Source organism: Nomascus leucogenys, chromosome 3 (genome assembly GCF_006542625.1).
Source record: "Nomascus leucogenys isolate Asia chromosome 3, Asia_NLE_v1, whole genome shotgun sequence".
NCBI classification, from domain to species: Eukaryota; Metazoa; Chordata; class Mammalia; order Primates; family Hylobatidae; genus Nomascus; species Nomascus leucogenys.
The window spans coordinates 156,020,702-156,040,973 of record NC_044383.1 but is presented as its reverse complement, the minus strand read 5'-3'; the positions used below and the strand labels follow the sequence as shown (position 1 = coordinate 156,040,973).

Genomic DNA, 20,272 nt, shown 5'->3' with positions numbered 1-20,272 from the left:
GCGCAGAGCTTAAGGTAAGGAGGGGCGAAGCTCTTGAGGAGTTCCGGGGCGGGGCCGCCGTGCCACAGCCGTCTCTAATTGGCCCTTGCTGGACTTAGGAAAGATCGATTTTTTAAATGGCGTGTGTGTGTATATGTGTGTGTGTGTTTTGTTGTTGTTGTTGTTGTTTAAAGCAACCAGCGGCGTTACCTTTGGCAAGTTACCTGACCTCTCCCCCGCAGTTTTTTCTGTAAGCTTGAATAATGATAACACTGCTTACCCGTGGGCTGTCGGGAGATTGACAGAGATTGACAGAAGCAATGCCTGAGCAGTGCTTGGCACTCGGTAAGCGCGTGCTCCTTACCTGTCAGCAAGAACGCTAGCTGATCTTCAAGAGTGTAGAATGACAAGGAACACTAAGCAAAACAAACGGCTTGTGTTTACACATGCATTTATATTCAGTTCTGCCACTCCCATTTCATGCACTGTTGTCACATGGCTCTATCCGCAGTTGTTTCTTAGTGGGACTTCAGCACGCCTTGATTTTCCCTTCTGTAGTTCATTGTGGCGTAATCATATGTTATACTGCTTGTTTTCTTTGTACTTTTTATTATCAGTGAGGTTGTGAGCTCTTTAAGGATACGAAATGTTATATACATTTTTTATTAGCCAGGACAATTAACGCTCCCGCCGTTATTCGAGTTGCCGTTGCGCCATAGTTCTGACAATTTTTTTGTACAGTCAGACTTAAATTTTTGTCCATTGGGGTGAATTCCAATGTTTTCTTCTAGGGGGAAGAAACCAAAAAACAAACAAAAAAAACCCTTTACATCTCTGTCAGCTTTTTTGGGATGGGCGGGACTCAACTACCAAACGGACAAGCGGCCGTGTAGCCCTCCAGGAGCAACGACTAGCGCGAGATAGAGAGGCCGGGAGCGAATTTCAGGAGAAGCCGGAAGTGGCGTAACGTCCGGTCAAGGCAGCCATCTCGCCGTGAGACAGCAGGTGTCGGATCCGCAGGCGCAGCCGTGCGATGTTGTCCTCTACAGCCATGTATTCGGCTCCTGGCAGAGACTTGGGGATGGAACCGCACAGAGCCGCGGGCCCTTTGCAGCTGCGATTTTCGCCCTACGTTTTCAACGGAGGGTAAAAACCCCAGAGAGCTGCCGCTTTCACTTTCGCCCTTCCCCCATCTGCTGAAGCCTATTTAGGAGTCACCGCCGTGAAGGCGCTGCCCCGGTCCCCTGCAGGCCTCAGAACCCTGAGCTGACTGGGTCCGCACAAGGCCGGTCTCCCTGCCATCCTCTCATGCCCTGTGTTTCCCTCTTCAGGCTCGCTTTGCTCAAGTTTACTTGGTGATTGCGATACAGCCTTGGTTTTTAGGGTTTCCCGTTACAGTCCTGTCATTTGAGTTTTTATGTGGACCGTCACTCCATGCTCCTTGCTGCTGTAAGAAAGTAAAGTAGAAATTGAAACATAGCCTCTGCTCTGTGGAAGACCATTAAAACTGGACCTCATGTACGCGTTTCTTGTGCCAGCAGGCGAGGGTAGAGGTTTAGCGTCTGAAACTTAAAAGTTAGGATTGTTTGGTCTGTGTTGTTAGATGCATAGCTGGGTTGGTAGCCGAAACGTCTAAAATTGTAGCCGCCTGATTTCTGTTATTTCTAATTGTAGCAGTTTAATCATTTTGTTTTATTTCAAATAGAAGGTGGGATTGGCTGAGCAAACTTAGTTTCATAGATAAGTGCTTTTTTTTTTAACGTTTAGCTTAAGTTCAGGAAAACAAAATACTCAGAAGATGGACCTTTTAGTATGTGTGTTCTTGTATGTTATGTTCAAGTTTTGGTTTTTATTTTAATTACCAGCTTTATCTTGAGTAGTATAATTTTCCGTGGTGGCACGCCAGAAATTTAGGGTTATAGAAAGATGCTCTGTTTAAGACTCTTGACAGGGAAGAGCTGTAAATTGAAGCAGTGGTTATAGTTACCAATCAAGCCTTGTACATTAAAATATACACACTCAATTTGAACGAACCGATGGTTCTTAAAACAACAAATATTGGCTGGGCACTGTGGCTCGCACCTGTAATCCCAGGACTTTGGGAAGCCAAGGCAGAAGGATCATCACTTGAGGCCAGGAGTTGAAGACCAGCCTGTGCAACATAGCAAGACCCCATCTCTACAAAAATAAAATTTAAAAACAAAAATGTTGATTGGTTCCTCATAAATTTGAAATATAAATGCACATTTTTGGAGTGTGTTAGAAAGATAATGAAGGTCTGATATTAGCCTTGGTTCTGCCACTAAAGGACACTTTGGGTACTTCTGAATTTCTTGAACCAAAATTTCCTTGTCTTCCTTAGTAGCTTCATTGTTTTTGGTGAGAATCAAGAGAGATGCATTTTGTAAATTGCAAGCCGTCATCTTATTTAATCCTTATGAAAAGTGAATCTTAGATGATATTAGCATCCTAGGGTTATATTAGACATTAAACTGTCAGGGTCAGAGAGCTGGTGTGAAGTTGAGCCAGGACTTAATTCGTAGCTATTTCACCACTGAGTTTATGGATGCTTTTCCGTTATACACCTTAACACTTCCTGTGATGACTAATTAAGTTGTGTATTGTAGGGAGGGTTATTGGACCTGTTTCGTGAGGCTATTCTCTATAAATAAGAATTTTCAGTGTTCAGTGTGCCCTACTCATTACTCACTTTTTAATCCCTTGTAATCCAGTTTAAGCCATTACTGCCCTAAAAATTACTTAGAACTTTCTGATTACTTTTTCTCAGTCATTGTTCTTTAGTGTTTACTGTAGCTGGCTCTCAGGCAGCCTTTGCTTCCACAAAATAAGGCCTCGTTCTCTTTTTCTGCTCTGTCTTTAAATGTAGTTGAACAAGTCATTAGCTGCCTTGTTTATCGCTCAGCACTCTTTCATGTCTCATTGCTGGGAGGATTACTCCCAAATCTGGTTTTCCATTTCTGCCTCTCATGAGTCCCTCGATTCTGGCTTCTTCAGTAAAACATTTCTAACTGGTTTTTCTTCTCTCAGGATAACTCAAGACAGCTAACAAAACAAAAAGCAAGCTAATTATTACCCTCCATCTCCTCTTCTCCTTTTTTATTATTATTATTTTTTGAGGCAGAGTCTCACTCTGTCACCCAGGCCGGAGTGCAGCGGTGTGATCTCAGCTCACTGCAACCTCCAGCTCCTGGGTTCAAGCATTTCTGCCTCAGCCTCCTGAGTAGCTGGGATTACAGGCGCCTGCCACCACGCCTAGCTAATTTTTGTATCTTTGGTAGAGATGGGTTTCACCATGTTGGCCAGGCTGGTCTTGAACTCCTGATCCCAGGCAATTCACCCGTGTCAGCCTCCCAAAGTGCTGGGATTACAGGTGTGACCCACCATGCCCGGCCTCCTCTCCTCTCCTTTAAAATACTTCTTATAATTATGCCATCATTCTGCTCGTCTAAGTTCTAAATTTTGGATGTCATAATTGGTTTTCCCAGTTCCTAAAACATTTACGTATGTATAAAAACTTGTCTATTTTGTGTGTTTGTGATGATTTTGGATTTACTGTTCACCCTGCTACCTGACTATTGCATTAGTAGTATTAGAACAGTGTTTCCGTCCCATTTCACATACTATGTTATTCTCAGAGTAGTCTTCCTAAAACCCCACTTTATAAATGGAACTTTTCTCTCTCTTGCATTCCTTTTTTAAAGACCAGGTCTCACTCTAATGCCCAGGCACGATCATAGCTCACTGCAGCCTTGAACACCTGGGCTCAAGCAGTCCTCCCACCTCAGCCTCCTGAGTAGTTACAACTACAGATCATTCTTGCTCAGAATACCTGCAAGATTTCTTGCTAAAATTCCAAAATCTTTAGCTTGGCATTTGGGATTTTCTACAGTAGGAGCCCTGTCCATCACATAAACCTTACGTCACTACATGTGCTTATGCAAAAAGGGCTGCCTGAATGAGTTGCTTGAATGTATGTACTATTTGAATTATTACCTGTTTTTGCCATTGCTTGCTGTTTATATTACCTGGAATGCCATCCTTTTCTACTTGAGAGTTTTAGCACAAATCCCTCCTCAGTAAAAATAGTGGCTTAAGTTTCCCGAGTGCTTACGTCTGTGAGGCACCATGCCTTTAATTTCCACTATTGCATTGAAGCAGTGGTTATAGTTATCAGTCAAGCCTTGTACATTAAAATATACACACCCAAATATACACACCTTGTGACACAGGTACTGTTATCATCAACTTGCATTTGGAGAATTTGCCCAAGATCACATACCTAGTAAGTAGCAAGAGTGGGTCTCTGTCTCATGTAATTCCAGAGCCCAGGTGCTTAGTCATACTCCAGTGCCATAGCACTTACAGCTAACACTTACTAGAGGACCAGCTATATGTCAGGGACTGCTGTAAGGGCTTTATATATTTGATCCTTTGAACACCCTAATGAGGTAGCAACTGAAGTGATCTCTGTTGTATATATGATGAAATTGAGGCTTTGAGAAGTAACTTACCCACAGTCTCATCTGCTAAATGGGAAAGCCACAATTAGAACCCAGGCAGTCTGCTTTTGGAATTCTACTGTAAGTCTCTTTGATAAGCTGTCAAATTGTGCAGCCACAGAGGGAAAAATTTACTGTTTGTCCATTTATTTGTCATTATGTAAGGGCTTGGGTATAAAGAAATAAGCATTATATAAGTGTTATATAAGGACTTGGATATCAAGAAATGAAAAAAGAAAAAAAAATCCCATCTTCTCTAAACTCATAGAGCTTGCATTGTAGTACCGCTGTCTATACCCGATCCTCAAGGGCACAGATGTGGTATTTAGTTGTTCTGTATTAGTAGTACCTTGTGCAAGTAAGTATTTAATGTGTTGGTGATGATAATTCATTGGTTTTTTTGTTACCTCCTGCCAAGGAGACTTTGCCCTGATTTAGGCTTATTAATAATTTTTTTTTTCCCAGGCAACTCGTAGCCAGGCATTCATTCTCTTCCCGCTCATCTTTCCTCTTCCCATTTGAATCATGTTTTTGTTGACATCTAGAGTATTTTATCCCATTATGTGCTATGGAGCATTCTTCTATTTGTAGAGATAGGATTACCACCCTGGAGAATTAATTTTTTTTCTTTTTTCCCCAGTACTGTACTGGCAATTGCTGGAGAAGATTTTGCAATTGTTGCTTCTGATACTCGATTGAGTGAAGGGTTTTCAGTTCATACGCGGGATAGCCCCAAATGTTACAAATTGTAAGTAAATATTTCTAAAGACATTTCACAATGCCTTTGTAATGATTTAATGCTGTGAGAGTTTCTACTTCTAAATGATTGTTTCATGAGTTTTTAAGTTGCTGTTGGGAGCATTTTTATTAGAAAACCATTTTCTAAGTTAATGTTTCCTAATAATTCAGTGTGCAGTCCTAATAATATTTGCTATATTCAGGGTACCAAAAGTGCTTTTGGTAACCTAAATGTGTTCACCCCAGCATTTTACCGTGAAAAATTTCAAATATACAGCAAAAGTAAGAGCGTTTCATAATGAAAACCCACATGCCATCACCTAGATCTTACTGTTTGTATTTTACTAAAATTACTTCACCACTTTTTCCATCTATACATTTGTCTTAGTCCATTTTATGCTGCTGTAACAGAATGCCACACACTAGGTAACTTATAATGGACAGAAATTTATTGATTTACAGTTCTGGAGGCTGGGAAGTCCAAGATTGATGGGCTGGCATCTGGTGAGAGCTTTCCTGCTGTGTCTTAACATGGTGGAAGGCCAGAGAGAGAAAGAAGACTGAGCGAACCCACTGCTGTGATAATGTCCATTCGTGAGGGCTGAGCCCTCAGGACCTAAACACCTGGTCCCAACTCCCAGTACCATCACAATGGCAATTAAATTTCAACATGAGTTTTGAAGGGAACATTCAAACCACAGCACCATTAATCCATTAAATGAAATTTTTTAAAAATCTGCCTCCCCACTTTTTTTTTTTTTACCTGAAACATTCCTTTTAGAAATATCCTAAGCAATTGTATCCACAGCTCAGTTTTTTTTTTTTTTTTTTTTTTTTTTTTGAGACGGAGTCTTGCTCTTTCACCCAGGCTGGAGTGCAGTGGCGCGATCTCGGCTCACTGCAAGCTCCACCTCCCGGGTTCACGCCATTCTCCTGCCTCAGCCTCTCCGAGTAGCTGGGACTACAGGCGCCCGCCACCACGCCCGGCTAATTTTTTGTATTTTTAGTAGAGACGGGGTTTCACCGTGGTCTCGATCTCCTGACCTCGTGATCCGCCCGCCTCGGCCTCCCAAAGTGCTGGGATTACAAGCGTGAGCCACCGCGCCCGGCCCACAGCTCAGTTTTAATAGGCTAGCTATGTTTTTCCTAAAACATGAAAATAAAGCCAAAACTTAAAAAAAAAAACCTGCATAAATCACCTGAATACATACTGCAGATTAGCAGTGGTCTGTATTTAACAGTTTTGGAAATGCTTATAAATGGTCATGAATTCCTGGGTTAATTAAACTTGAACTGTAATAGGAATGGGACTTACGAGGTTTAGGTCCTTTGGACGGACCCTCCTTGTATTGTAGGAAGTAGGTACAGAAGAAAAGATACGTTGTCTTTCCTGGTCCCAGGGATGGCCCACATCTTAAAAAGCAATGAAGTTTGTTTTCATCTTCCCAGTTCTCTTTGTCTCCACTTGCATCTTTTGATACCCCCTTTCTGCTTTCTGTTTATGGTGCTCTTGTGTTACCTTTTTTTCTCCTCAAGGACGACGCTTGTACAACTTGAAAGTAGTAAATATTAGAAATAAGATTTTAAAACAACTTTATGGATACCATCCTCGTACTAGCTTTTACTCATCTTTTAAATGTTGCTTTAGTTACATTTGCTGCTGAAGTGAGCATCTTTTTTTTTTTTTTTTTTAATGAAACATGTCAGGTATAGAGAATAAGAACAATACAGCATTAACGAATGCCTATATATATCCCTCATCTCATGTCCTGTGGGGCTGACCTAGAACTAAGCTTGCCTCTTCCAAACCTATTTGAGACTGTATTCTTTGCATGAAAACTCCCATTCCTTTGATGCACCTGGATATTTGGGAAAAGCATCTTGAAGTTCTAAGATTTCTGCCTTTCCCTGTTGGTATTGTCAACCAATCTTGTTAGTGAAGGCAGTAAAGCCTTATAGGGGATTGGACGTCTTCACCTCAGTGCAGTGAGGTTGGTGGTAGGGATAGATCAGGTGATGTTAGTGATGACCCCAGAGGTGTCAGCTGCTCTTCTAGTAGGACAGGTATGGTTTGTGCGAGTCATTCATAAGTTTCCAAAAGGAATTATGTGGCCTCTTCAAAATACTGTTCAGGTTTCTTTATAGATTCCTATCAAGATCTAGGAATTAATTTTTGAAGTACACGGTTGAATTTGTATGTCTGTACCAAATTTTAATCCTTTCCATACAGATGGACTTTAGGTTTTGTTTTGCTTTGGGGTGCTATTTAAATGAGTACTCACTGGTGAGTCTAGAGCATCCCTTTGCATACTTGCATAAGTATATTGACAAGATGGATTTCTAGCAATAGAGTTGTTGAAAGTGGTGTGTATTTAAATTTTTAATAGATACCACCGAATTGACCATCTAACAAGTTAATCAGTTTTCAATGGTTCCACAACCTCACCAGCATTTAGTTAGGCATTTTTAGCCAGTATAATTCGTTGAAATAGTCTCTTTTTTAGATTTGGATTTCTGAGTAACATGGAGGCTCTTATGTTTATGGTGACTTAATGTCTCTTTTTTCTGTGACTTGTCTGTTCATAGAATGTTACCCATCTTTCCTTTATGTTGTTATTGCTTTTCTTATTTGTAAGAATCTTTGTAGAATTAAAATTAGACTTTGGTGGTAGATGCTACTAATATATTTTCTTAGGGTTTTAAAAGGCTATTCATAAATTTCCCTGTAGAATTTTATGTAGTCAAATGTATGAAATTTTTCTGTGTGGCCCTTGGATTGTGTTGTTTAAATCTACCTTCACGAGGCTGGGTGCAGTGGCTCACACCTGTAATCCCAGCACTTTGGAGGCCAAGGCAGGTGGATTACCTGAAGTCAGGAGTTCGAGACCAGCCTGGCCAACATAGTGAAACCCCATCTCTACTAAAAATACAAAAATCAGCTGGGTGTGGTGGTGGGTGCCTGTAATCCCAGATACTTGGGAGGCTGAGGCAGGAGAATTGCTTGAACCCAGGAGGCGGAAGTTGCAGTGAGCCAAGATTGTGCCACTGCATTCCAGCCTGGGTGACAAGAGCGAAACTCTGTCTCAAAAATCAGTCAATCAACCTACCTACCTATCTTCCTCAGCCCAAGATAGTAAAAAAATTCACCCATGATTTATTTAGTCCATTCATAGTTGCATTTTTAAAGTCTTTGACCCACCTGTAATTCGAATTATCTGGAATAAGTGGCTGTTTGTCCCATTACCATTTAGGGAATAGTGGGAATCAGAATTTTAAATTTAAAATTGCCAAAGATATGTTTTGCTCTACTATCTAACCAGCTCAATTTTCTGAAATGTGGTTTTTACAGAACAGACAAAACAGTCATTGGATGCAGCGGTTTTCATGGAGACTGTCTTACGCTGACAAAGATTATTGAAGCAAGACTAAAGGTAGATGCTTTTGTACATTTCTACACTATTTTAAATTAATAGTAATTCATTAAATTCTTTTAAGCCTACAGCATGACTGTTGGTCAAATAGCTAGAGAGTCACTAGGTTAGTAGGTGAATTATAAATGTATGCTAGAAATGATATTAATGCAGAGTCATTAAAGTAACGTAATGTGAAACAGCAGCACATTCCATTTGTTAAAGTCTTGTATCATATGAAGGGTTCTCTACCCTTTTAGAAGGAGCCTGGGAGGAGTTCTTCTTCTGAAGATACTCTTCCCTGAAGAGCAAAGCAAATCAATTTCTGTGGCAGGAGAGAGCCCAGGGAAGATTTGACACAGGAGCTTGGTTTGCATCACCATCGGTTGACAAGCTTTTCCTCTTTGCAGTGCCGTGCTCTTAGTTGGCAGGATGCATGAGTAGAAATACGAAAGAATGAATAAGCCAGGAGCTTGGATGAGAGGCACAACATGCGCCATTAACTTCTGTCACCTCACAGGCTTCAGTTGCTAGCCAGCTGCCAGAAGTCAGGAGTGATCACATTCTGTTTTGCCTATTCATGAATAACACTTGAGATGATTTACACTTATGAGTGGTTACTGGAGTATATAATGTATTTGTTTAACTGACACATGCTTTTTGAATGTGTAGAAAGGATTTCACTCAGTATTTATCAATTGTTAATGCTTTTTTAGAAACTTACATTGAAAGCTATAGTGATTTACATTTATTGGCATATTTATATGATAATTCCTAATGCTTATTTTATAAATGGGCGTTAGAAGACAAAAGTAAACATGATATTGTTAATAAAACAAGGAATGGTGAATTCAACATAATATACACCCCTTCCTGAAGTTTTTCTCTCATACTTTATTAGGTGGTGAAGTAAATAAATGTTGGTGCTTGGTTTCGAAATGAAATGGAATGAAATTTTTTTTTTTTGAGACAGAGTTTTGCTCTTGTTGCCCAGGCTGGAGTGCAATGGCATGATCTTGGCTCACTGCAACCTCTGCCTCCAGGGTTCAAGTGATTATCCTGCCACAGTCTCTCGAGTAGCTGAGATTACAGGCACCTGTCACACACCCCCCCCCCCCCCCCCCCCCGTCTAATTTTTGTATTTTAGTAGAGATGGGGTTTCACCATGTTGGCCAGGCTAGTCTCGAACCCCTGACTTCAGGTGATCCACCCATCTCGGCCTCCCAAAGTGCTGGTGCTGGGATTACAGGCCGGCAGTGAGCCACTGTGCCCGGCCTATGAATAATTTTTTTTATATCGGAAAGACATTCCTCTATAAAAAAACGTATCCGTTACTTGTAGTTCATTTCTAATCATTTTTCAGTGTTTTGGCTGTCACTGTTTAGTTTTATGGTGCTAGTTAGGCATCTGTCTGTCTATTTATTTAGAGACAGCGTCTCGCTTTGTTGCGCAGGCTGGAGTGCAGTGGTGCAATTGTAGCTCACTGTAACCTTCATCTCCTGTGCTCAAACATTCTCCCGCCTCTGTTGAGATTACAGGTGTGAGCCACTATGCCTGGCCATTAGGGTTCTCATTAGAGATGTTTGCTATATGGTTAACAAAAATTGGTGATCTTGAATTCATTTTATGTTTATAATTTTTGTAAAGTTTCTTTAGCAGTGGATAATGTAGGGTTCCCAACGGTATAGTAAAGCTAGGATTTGCAGTCACTGTATTATCATGCTAAGACCCTGTTTTGGATGCTTGCGTTCTCTACTGTAGGTGTTTTAAGGATCACGACCACTGCTGTGTATTAAAATCATGCAGAGTAATAGTGCTGCCCTATGTCTTCTGTTCTCACAGAGATCTGCTCCACAAAGAGAGGGACTTACATTTAGCTTTGATCAGGGATTGGCATAATTTTTTCTGTAAAGGACCAGATAGTAAATATTTACAGCTTTATGGGCCATTTGATCTGCTTTTGTAGTGAAAAGGCAGCCACGGACAATATTCATAGAAATAGGGGTAGGCTGGATTTGGCCCCTGAGCCAAACTACAGGGGTAGTTTGTTGACCCCGGTCTATATGCAGAATGAGGGAGAGAGATGGATTTAAACCCATCTTCCTTAGGCCACTTCATGTGCCCTTTCATGCACATTAGCTCTTGGATTTGCAATACCTGAGATAAGGGTGGTATGGAAAATACAGTCCTTAAACCACAGAGCTGAGGGCAAACTTGGCATTGCTTCCCTTAAAATTTTATGTTAGTAATACTGTTTTGGTTGATCATGAAGGAAATAGGCATGCTTTCCCCTTTCACTGTGGTATGCATTTATTTATTCACTTTATACTGTTGATTGTTCTAGTCTCTAATGGCCTCTGCCTCTACATGCCTGTGACTTTTATCAATAATTGCAGATGTATAAGCATTCTAATAATAAGGCCATGACTACGGGGGCAATTGCGGCAATGCTGTCTACGATCCTGTATTCAAGGCGCTTCTTCCCATACTATGTTTACAACATCATCGGTGGACTTGATGAAGAAGGTAGAATTCCTTCTTTCTGGAACATGGTCGGGGGAGGAGTTATTATTCCCTAGATGTGTGTGTCTCCATCTAGAGTTGAAAAGAACCATAAATACCATCTGACACAATTCTCATTTCATTTCTGATAATGAAAGTGATGAAGAAACAGGCTAATATATGACATCCAAAGTCGTATTAAAGCTCTAATAGTGAATGTTGAGCAGCCAGTTGTTTTACTATTTTCTCAGGATCTTGCATGAGTTAGTAGTAAATAATTAGGCATTTTTATCTTATAGAAAGAAATCGGACCTAGAAAGCTTGACCTAAACGTGATTCTGAGTATTGAAAATTTTTTTATTAACAAATATACTTCAAAAAAGTTCTTTAAAGGTTTTAGAAGTCATTTGGGGTAATTAATAATAAGCATCTACTCCAGTGTTTTCAGAACTTTTTGAAACACCTCTTTGATTTTTTGTCAGAGTCAGACCAGGATTCCCTGAGAATATTAAGTCTTGTTACTTAATATTCCATCCTGTTTTTGATCCAGAGCTGCATTACCCCACATGGCACCAGTGTTTTCCACCAGTTCTCATTTGGATTGGCTTTTGGTTGCATCTAAAAACCAAATACAAGTACAATCTCCCAGGACAGATCTGTGTCACCATTTAGAGTAGTCCATTGAGATAAGAAGTTACAGAAGTGTCTAGACGCGGATATCATTGGAGGAAGCCCATCTTCTGTGTTCCTTCTGGCTGAACCTGTGGCTGAAGTTGCCCTAAAAGTGGGGGCAGAGAAATTCCTGTAAGGGACTGCCCTGAACCTAGTTGGGGTTCCAGAACACTAAATCTCAGGGTAATCAGTCAAAAGCATTTAGTGCTGCAGCAGTCCTCTCAGCAGACAGCAGGAAAAGATGTGTCCAAGGTGAGGGAGTTGATTTGAGTGTTGAAGGAATTTGTTTCAGGGCCAGGGATAGTTGCTATGTGTTCAGCAACAGGGGCAATTTCTCAGTGTTTCAAGCAATAGCCTAAACAACATTATCAGTGCCTGGGAATGTAAGGCAGGCCTTGGCTTGGGTCAGAGCCTCCAGGGGAATACATGCAGCTGGCCACATCACAGAGCGTCTCAGTTGGACACAGAAAGAAAGCAAGGGGACTGGGGACCCTAAATCTTGTGAGGGAAAATTCTAAGAGGAAAGGGTCAAGCTTCACTTCAGCGCCCTGCCTCTCGGGTGTTGACTCCTATCCCTTTCTGTTTCGTGAGCGTTTTCTTTGCATGCGCTATCTCTGACTCAACATCCGCCCCCATACACAGCCTTGGGGAACATTCTGATCATTCTAGCTGCCATGGTTTAGGTGTAGACAAATCAGGTTGACACAACTTCTTTTTAAGGCTTTCAACCTTACTTGAAAACCAAGAGAAAAAGTAAAGTGTAGAAATAGTAAAAATAGAAATGAATTACCTTTAACCTGGGTAATTAGAGTCTAGCTACAAATTAATTTGCCTAACTTAGCATGCTGGATGCTTCTGGTGTCTTTTTTGACTACGTTATGCCTGGCTTTAATGTCAGATTAATAGATTCAGATTTTAGCAACATTAAAAATAGCTGCCATTGAATTTCAGCAGGCCAGACAGCACCCTTTGAGTTTTTCTGAGAGTTAGAGAGTCTAATCTGGGAAAGCTGATATCTACTAAGCAGCAGACCTAAGATTCAGGTTTGGCTTTTGTTTCACTTCAGAGCCCTGTTCTTTGATTTCCATGTAACAGTGTTGCTAGTTTTGGTGACAACCTCAGGTGTCTCTAGAACTGTCTTTCTAAGCTTGTCTGTCTGGTTGGCTTTCAAGTGTTCTTTTTTTTTGAGACGGAGTCTCGCTCTGTTGCCCAGGCTGGAGTGCAGTGGCGCAATCTCGGCTCACTGCAAGCTCCGCCTCCCGGGTTCACACCATTCTCCTGCCTCAGCCTCTCCGAGTAGCTGGGACTACAGGCGCCCACCACCACACCTGGCTAATTTTTTGTGTTTTTAGTAGAGACGGGGTTTCACCGTAGTCTCGATCTCCTGACCTCGTGATCCGCCCGCCTCAGACTCTCAAAGTGCTGGGATTACAAGCGTGAGCCACCACACCCGGCCTTAAGTGTTCTTTAAACTAATTTTTATTTTGTAGAGGAATTTGTGTGAATAATAAAGCAGCCCTCTAACTTTTTTTTCATTGCCCTAAGACAGTTTTCAGCTCTTTTACCTGTATTTCCTGGTACTTACCTCCATTTTCCAAAACTCTGTATTTGTACTGCACTCTTTTGAGATATCTTTTGGTGTTTTGTTCTGGTAGATGATGGTGCTTATTAGCTCTTTTGTGTCCTCTTCCTCATTAGCATCCTCCTTTAACACATTACACTTTTGGTAACATAGACCTTTAATGTTTTTATTATGACCAGATAGATATTGATCTTTGTTGCGCCAAGTAGCATGCATTAATATTTTCTTTCTCATGTAATTTGTTTTTATTTTTTTCTTAAGTTAACTATCTCTAATTGGCTCAGATTTCTTTAAACTTTTTGTCAGTTCCTTGTACATTCTCTGAGTACAATTCATCTGGTTGTCAGACCTCACATACTAGGTGGATCCCTTTTGCCCTTGCTCCAGGATGGACCACTGCCATCCTGAGATTCCCCCACATCCTGTGCTCTCCTCTTTCTTGATTTATTTCCTTATTTTAGAGGCTTACCTTCTAAAAGATTTCTGAAAAAAACAAAACGGGACCTTTTTGAGACTTTGCTTTTAGGATCTTTTCTTTACCCTGGTGTTCTGAAATTGTATAGTGATGTTCCTTGCCTAGAGTTTCTCATTTGTTTTGTCCTCTTTCTCCACCTTCTTTCCTCTCCTCCTCCCCTACCCCTTCTCACCTTCTCCACAGCCACCTGGATTATGACCCGGCACTTTATTTTTGACTCCACATGTTGTCCATGTCTGTCTTTTTTGTTCTACTTTATGTAGATTTCCTTAATTTTAGCTTTTCATCCTTTACTGATCGCTTTTATTTCTGGTGTCATTAATTTCCAAGAGCTTGTTATTATTTTTTGTCTTTTTAAAAAAAGTCCTGTTTACTTTCTTTGCAGTTTTCTGTATTTCATCAGAATGCTTTTTTTTTCATGTTGTATGTTCATTTTTGGCCTCTGTCTTCTATGTTAGAGGCTTCCTTCAAATTTCTGATTTTTTTTTTTTTGCTGTCCATTCACATTGAAGAGTGTTGTACCAAAATTTGATTATGAAGGTCCTTGTTGACCTGGCTTGTCAACTGACAGCCATTAACTGGATGCTTAAGTAAGCAGCATTTTCTTCAGATGAAGAATTTCTTTAATCTTTTTTCCTGGGGTGAAGTGGGACTACAGGAAGAGAAGCCTGGTTGGCAGCTTTTTAGGCCTCGGAGGAGGAAGGGGGCTGAAGGTCTATGTTTTGTTTACATCAACTTTCCATTTCATGTGTTTTGCTCCTACCCTTTGCCACTCTAGAGCCTGGTCCCTTAAGTCCAGAGCCTCTGCTAATGTCTCAGGAGACTTCCTTTACTGTCTTCTGTGTTGGTGGATGCAGGGACCTGGAGAGCAGTGTTCCATATTGAAACCTTCAGGACAGCAAGGTCCACAGCTCTTTCCCTTGGTGTCAACCGCTGTCTGCACTAACCTGTCTTTAATCTCTTAGCTGCTCTCATGCCTTTTAAAAATTTTTCTCCCAAATTAAAAGTGGCTTTAGTTTTTCTGTAGTGAAAACAATCAGTACATGTTTATACGTACACTCATGCAGGTTTATGTAAGTAGGACTTTTGGTATCTGTTTTTCTGTAACTATACATTATGTATTATCAAGGAGATCTAAGCTATGTGCATAATGATTTTTGTATTTAATTAAAAAAATTTTTTTCTTCTGTTTTTGCTGCTGTAACACGTACCATCATTTACCTAACCAGTCCTCTAAAGGGCATTTTGGCTTCCTGTTTTCTTAATATAAACAAAATGATGAACATCCTTGTACATACATTTTTCTTTACTTCTCCAATTATGCTTGTCTTGCTAGAATAAACTTCGAGTAGTTGAAATATTGGATCAGATAAGTTTTTTTTTGTATTTCGTTGACTGTACCTTTTCTGCAGGACACACCAGTACCCCGAGTACCGGATTTTATGTAACCTTCCCAGTATTAGAATTAACACATTTTGAAACATATTTTTGCCCATTGAACAGTCTATTATTTTCATTTATATATATATTTTGGGCATGTTTTCATACGTTTATTGACTTTATAAATTTCCTCTTTGGAGACTGATGCATATATTAACCGTTGCCCATTTCCTTATTTGCAGGTTAGTTTTCTTCTTGTTGATTTTCAAGAACTACATTCAACTGTGTCAAATGTCTGTAATATTATAGATGCTTCCAAGAGTGTTATTTGTCTCTTTTGGGCGGTGCCTTTTGCTACACAGAAATTTCTGTGTTTCATACAGTCTGATCTGTCAATCATTTCTTTATGATATTCAGTTTCTTGCCTTGTTAGAAAAACTTCTCCCATCCAAAGCTTAGCTGTATTTCTTTTAAGACTTGTCTGATTTTATTTTTTACATTGAAATGATTGTGCTTTTTGGATTTTACTTTGATGAGGAAAAGCACTTTGTAGTCAAGATTCATGCCATTCTACATTTATTTTTATTTTTATTTATCTATTGATTTTTGCTGTTTTATACTGATTTTACTAGTGTCTCTCTTGCGTCTTCTAGGGGGTCTTTAAAGCTATGTTCTTGGACATAGCCCACCTTTTCTTTGGTTTGTTTTTTTAAATTTGTTGTGTGTGGTTTTCTGAGATTGGTTCCTTCCTTGGGTAAAGCTTTTGGGCCTCAGTTTACTTGTGGCCTGCCATTCTCATGAGAGATACAATCATTTTTCTGCCTTTACACCTTACATCTCTTTCTTTTTTTGTGTATTGAGGTTAGTGGATTGCCTGCTGTGATCTCATGTCTTGTCCCAAGCTTGCTTCCAGCAAAAATACTTCCCACAGTTTCTTAGGTGACTTCAGATTGTGCCTTCTTCCGCAAAGAATTCAGTTTACACAATTCGTTTTTTTTGTTTGTTTGTTTTTTGAGACCAAGTCCCGCTCTGTTGCCCAGGCTGGAGTGCAGTGGCGTGATCTCGGCTCACCACAACCTCCACCTCCCAGGTTCAAGCGATTCTCCTGCCTCAGCCTCCCAAGTAGTTGGGACTACAGGCGCGTGCCACCATGCTCAGCTAATTTTTGTATTTTTAGTAGAGACGGGGTTTCACTGTGTTGGCCAGGCTGGTCTCGAACTCCTGACCTCATGATCTGCCCACCTTGGCCTCCCTGAGTGCTGGGATTACAGGCATGAGCCACCGTGCCTGGCCAAGTCTACGCAGTTCTGTAGTAGAACACATACAAAGCTAACAGTGGCAGTTGTACATGGTTAGTAAGGAGATTGTCCCTATATCACATCTCCCAGGGTACTGAGTTCTGGTATATAATGTGTTTTCCAAATCAGTTATGTTTTTAAAAAATCATACCTTGTAAATGACTCGTGATTTCTCATACCCAGAACACAGTTGTTTTTCTAACAGGCCTTTTTAAAAATTGTAGAATTACCTGTGTTCTTTGTAATAAACTCAAATAATATAGAAGCATATGAATTAATTCCCTTCTTTTCTTGCCTCTAATTCTGTGCTCAAAGGTGACCAACCACAGTTTGTTATTTATCTTTCCAGACTTTTTTGTGCTTGTACAAATAGTTTTCTTATTCTTTTAAACAAAAACAGTATTGTATTTTACAAGTTACAGAATTATCTTCATTTTACTTTGTCTTGCAGATGTGTCCCTTGGACCTGTCTATATACATAAGTTGTGCTTTCCTTCAAGTTCTCCTCTTCATTAGCTTAGGAGAGCCAAGAAATAAAGACTTTCTTATAAATTACTGTTTGAGTTTGGCTGATGTGCCCTACAGAAACCTTACCATCTCTCTCTGTGTTCTCCCTACTCTCTTATGGGTCGTTACCTACTCCCATGGCTTGGATTATTTTCGTGTATTCTCATGGCTTCCAACTCTTTTACATCTGCAGTGGTTAATTCTCTTGTCATCTTTACCTGAAGATCATAAAAATGCCTTTCTCCCTCTTACCCACCCTTTCTGTGTTACTCAATATTGTATTTTAACTCCCAAGCATACAGTTTACCCTTGAACAACACACCAACACAGGGATTGGGGCTGTCTGCTGGGTGGCACCTGTGCAGTGGTGACTGTGTTCCAACTGTTCCCTGAAGTTTTAGCCAAGGTGATAGTCCGTTTTGTGTCACGTTTTGACCTGATTTATTTTTGCGATGATTTGGGATTGTGATTGGATGCCATCCTTATGAATACTGTTTTCTTCTTTAAGGAAAGGGGGCTGTATACAGCTTTGACCCAGTAGGGTCTTACCAGAGAGACTCCTTCAAGGCTGGAGGCTCAGCAAGTGCCATGCTACAGCCCCTGCTTGACAACCAGGTAATGATACTGTGTCCAGCTTGTCATGGTGTTCAGTTGAAGTGCTTTCCTCCAAGTTCTCCTCTTCATTAGCTTAGGAGAGCCAAGGTATAAAGACTTTCTTATAAATTACTGTTTGAGTTTGGCAGATGTGTCCTACAGAAACGTTATGGTCTCTCTCTGTGTTCTCCCTACTTTCTTGTGGGTCCTTACCTACTCTCATGGTTTTGATTGTTTTCCTGTATTCTCATGGCTTCCAACTCTTTTATGTCTGTAGTGGTTAATTCTCTTGCCATCTTTACCTGAAGATCATAAAAACGCCTTTCTCCCTCTTACCCACCCTTTCTGTGTTACCCAATACTGTACTTGAACTCCCAAGCATACAGTTGACCCTTGAACAACACAGGGATTGGGGCGCCAATTCCCCGAGCACTGGAAAATCCACATATAACTTTAGACTCCCAGAAAACTTTACTAATAAGCCTACTGTTGACTGGAAGCCTTGCCAATAATGTAAACTGGATTATCACGTATTTTACATATGTATTTTGTGCTGTATTCTTACGATAAATAAACTACAGGAAAGAGAATGTTACTAAGAAAATCATAGGAAGAGAACATACATTTACAATACTGTATTTGTTGATACTGTAAGTTTACATCATCTGTTTACAAGGAGAATCATCTGTCTGGAGTGATGGACAACCACAGCTGCAGACCTCAATCTACAGTACATATCAAGCAATTCAGCTTTTTCTTGTAATGTCATAACTTTCCCTGCTTCTTGGGGAGCACTTCCAGCATCACTAATAGCACTTTGTTTGGGTCACTTGTTATTTAAGGTTTATAATATTGCACCAAACACAATGAAAAACAAAGGAGAACATTGAGAGATCACTTTAACTTTTTATAATCAATTTATGTGTATTTTATGGTAGTAAATGATAAAATAGCTAGTATCTACATGTAGTTTATACATTTGTGACATACCTTTCTCTTAAATTTTAAGATATTTTTAGGCTACTTGGCTCATCTGAGTTTTTTCAAATTGTTGCAAGTCTCCAAAAACTTTTCAGTATGTTTATTGAAAAAATTTATATATAAGTGGACCTGAGCAGTTGAAAACTGTGTTATTCAAAGGTCACCTGTATTTCTAATTCGTTCCTCTTTTTGATTACTGCTGGCTAAATTCAGACCTACATTATTAGATTATTGGATTTATTTCCTAACATCTTTTCTGCCTACAAGCTTACTTCTCTAATTCATCCTGCTCAGTTTGCTGAAGGATGTCATATATAGCTACTCCTCTGCTTATTGCTTATTGACCTCGTCTCCTGTCACCCCACTACACCCAGACCCTAACTCTGCTTTTCTCAGAAAAGATGTGCTTTTCCTGACTCCATCCCACATCTTCAGTCTGGAATGTTCTATGCTCTTCAGTGTAGCCTTCAGCGCTCACCTACTTAAAAGTGCTTTTTGCTGAAGCCTATCTTCTAGGAGACTTAGTGGACATCTGTTGGGTCTCTCCTGGCTCTTATTTTCTTCTTAGTTATAAAATTCTCTCATCACTTGGCTTGTATACGTCCACCTCTCTAGGTCATGTGCTTCTCAAGAGTGGGAGCTTTGCCAGGAAATCCTTGTCAGATTCCTGATGTGTGTAATTCATCCAGGTCTGGAAGGGTCTTTATTCAGTCTGAGGGACATTTTAATTTTGTGTAGTATTTTCATCACAAATCCTCGTACACATGAGGGTATTGGAAGAAACTCGAACCTTTCCTTTGTGCTTACGGTCACATGACATCTCACCCAAGTTTCCTGTCCCACCAGGTTGGTTTTAAGAACATGCAGAATGTGGAGCATGTTCCACTGTCCTTGGACAGAGCCATGCGGCTGGTGAAAGATGTCTTCATTTCTGCGGCTGAGAGAGACGTGTACACTGGGGACGCACTCCGGATCTGCATAGTGACCAAAGAGGGCATCAGGGAGGAGACTGTTCCCTTAAGGAAGGACTGATCTGTGTGCTGTTATCACCAGTCAGTTCAGAACTGGTTGATTTTGTACTTTGGAACTGTAGCTTGGATGGTTTTGTTTATTAAAAGAGAAACCTGAAATACTCATTTTGCTATAACTTGTCTTCTCTAAGCAGGACAGATATAGGAAGTAGAATTTCTTTTAATTTTCTTCATTTTTCCCACCCTTTTCTATTTTTCCGAGATTTTTTTTTTTTTTTTTTTTTTTGCATTTTAAGTAATGAAAACAGGTCATGTTAGTTTTCCCTTACACTAATGAGCTAGGAATTTCTCTGTAAAAGTTGACCTTTTGGGCAAACTTATGAAGAGGGCTCTGGTGTTTATTCAGCCAGCTTGCCTGAAGGGACCTTTAAACCATCCAGAAGGGAGAGTTATTTACTAGGGTTTTATTAAGACTCTAATGGTTATAAATGAAATATCTTAAGATTTTTCACTTCTGGGACTGTTAAGTGGTCTGGAATAGCTATTTTGGAGAAAAATCTTCAACCAAAATAAAATTGTAAAAAAAAAAATAGGCCTTTATACAAGCTTTAGCCAGAAATCTGGGATAATTTTTACAAGCACTTTAGTAATGTTATAATTGAG

The 20,272-nt window shown here is 40.1% G+C and overlaps 1 protein-coding gene across 2 annotated transcripts; it reads left to right on the top strand.

Annotated features, from left to right (window-relative positions):
- The first annotated feature begins 883 nt into the window (after positions 1-883).
- Positions 884-19,774, top strand: PSMB1 (proteasome 20S subunit beta 1). 2 transcript variants are annotated; one of them, XM_003280992.3, is made up of 6 exons: positions 884-1,125; positions 5,140-5,247; positions 8,587-8,668; positions 11,044-11,173; positions 17,572-17,678; positions 19,485-19,774. In XM_003280992.3, exons 1-6 carry the CDS (start codon positions 1,013-1,015, stop codon positions 19,668-19,670), a joined length of 726 nt encoding a protein of 241 aa, XP_003281040.1. In that variant the 5' UTR covers positions 884-1,012; the 3' UTR covers positions 19,671-19,774. The 2 variants fall into 2 exon arrangements, with proteins under 2 accessions (XP_003281040.1, XP_030665859.1); XM_030809999.1 differs by lacking the exon at positions 884-1,125 and adding an exon at positions 1,171-1,334.
- The last annotated feature ends 498 nt before the right edge of the window (positions 19,775-20,272 follow it).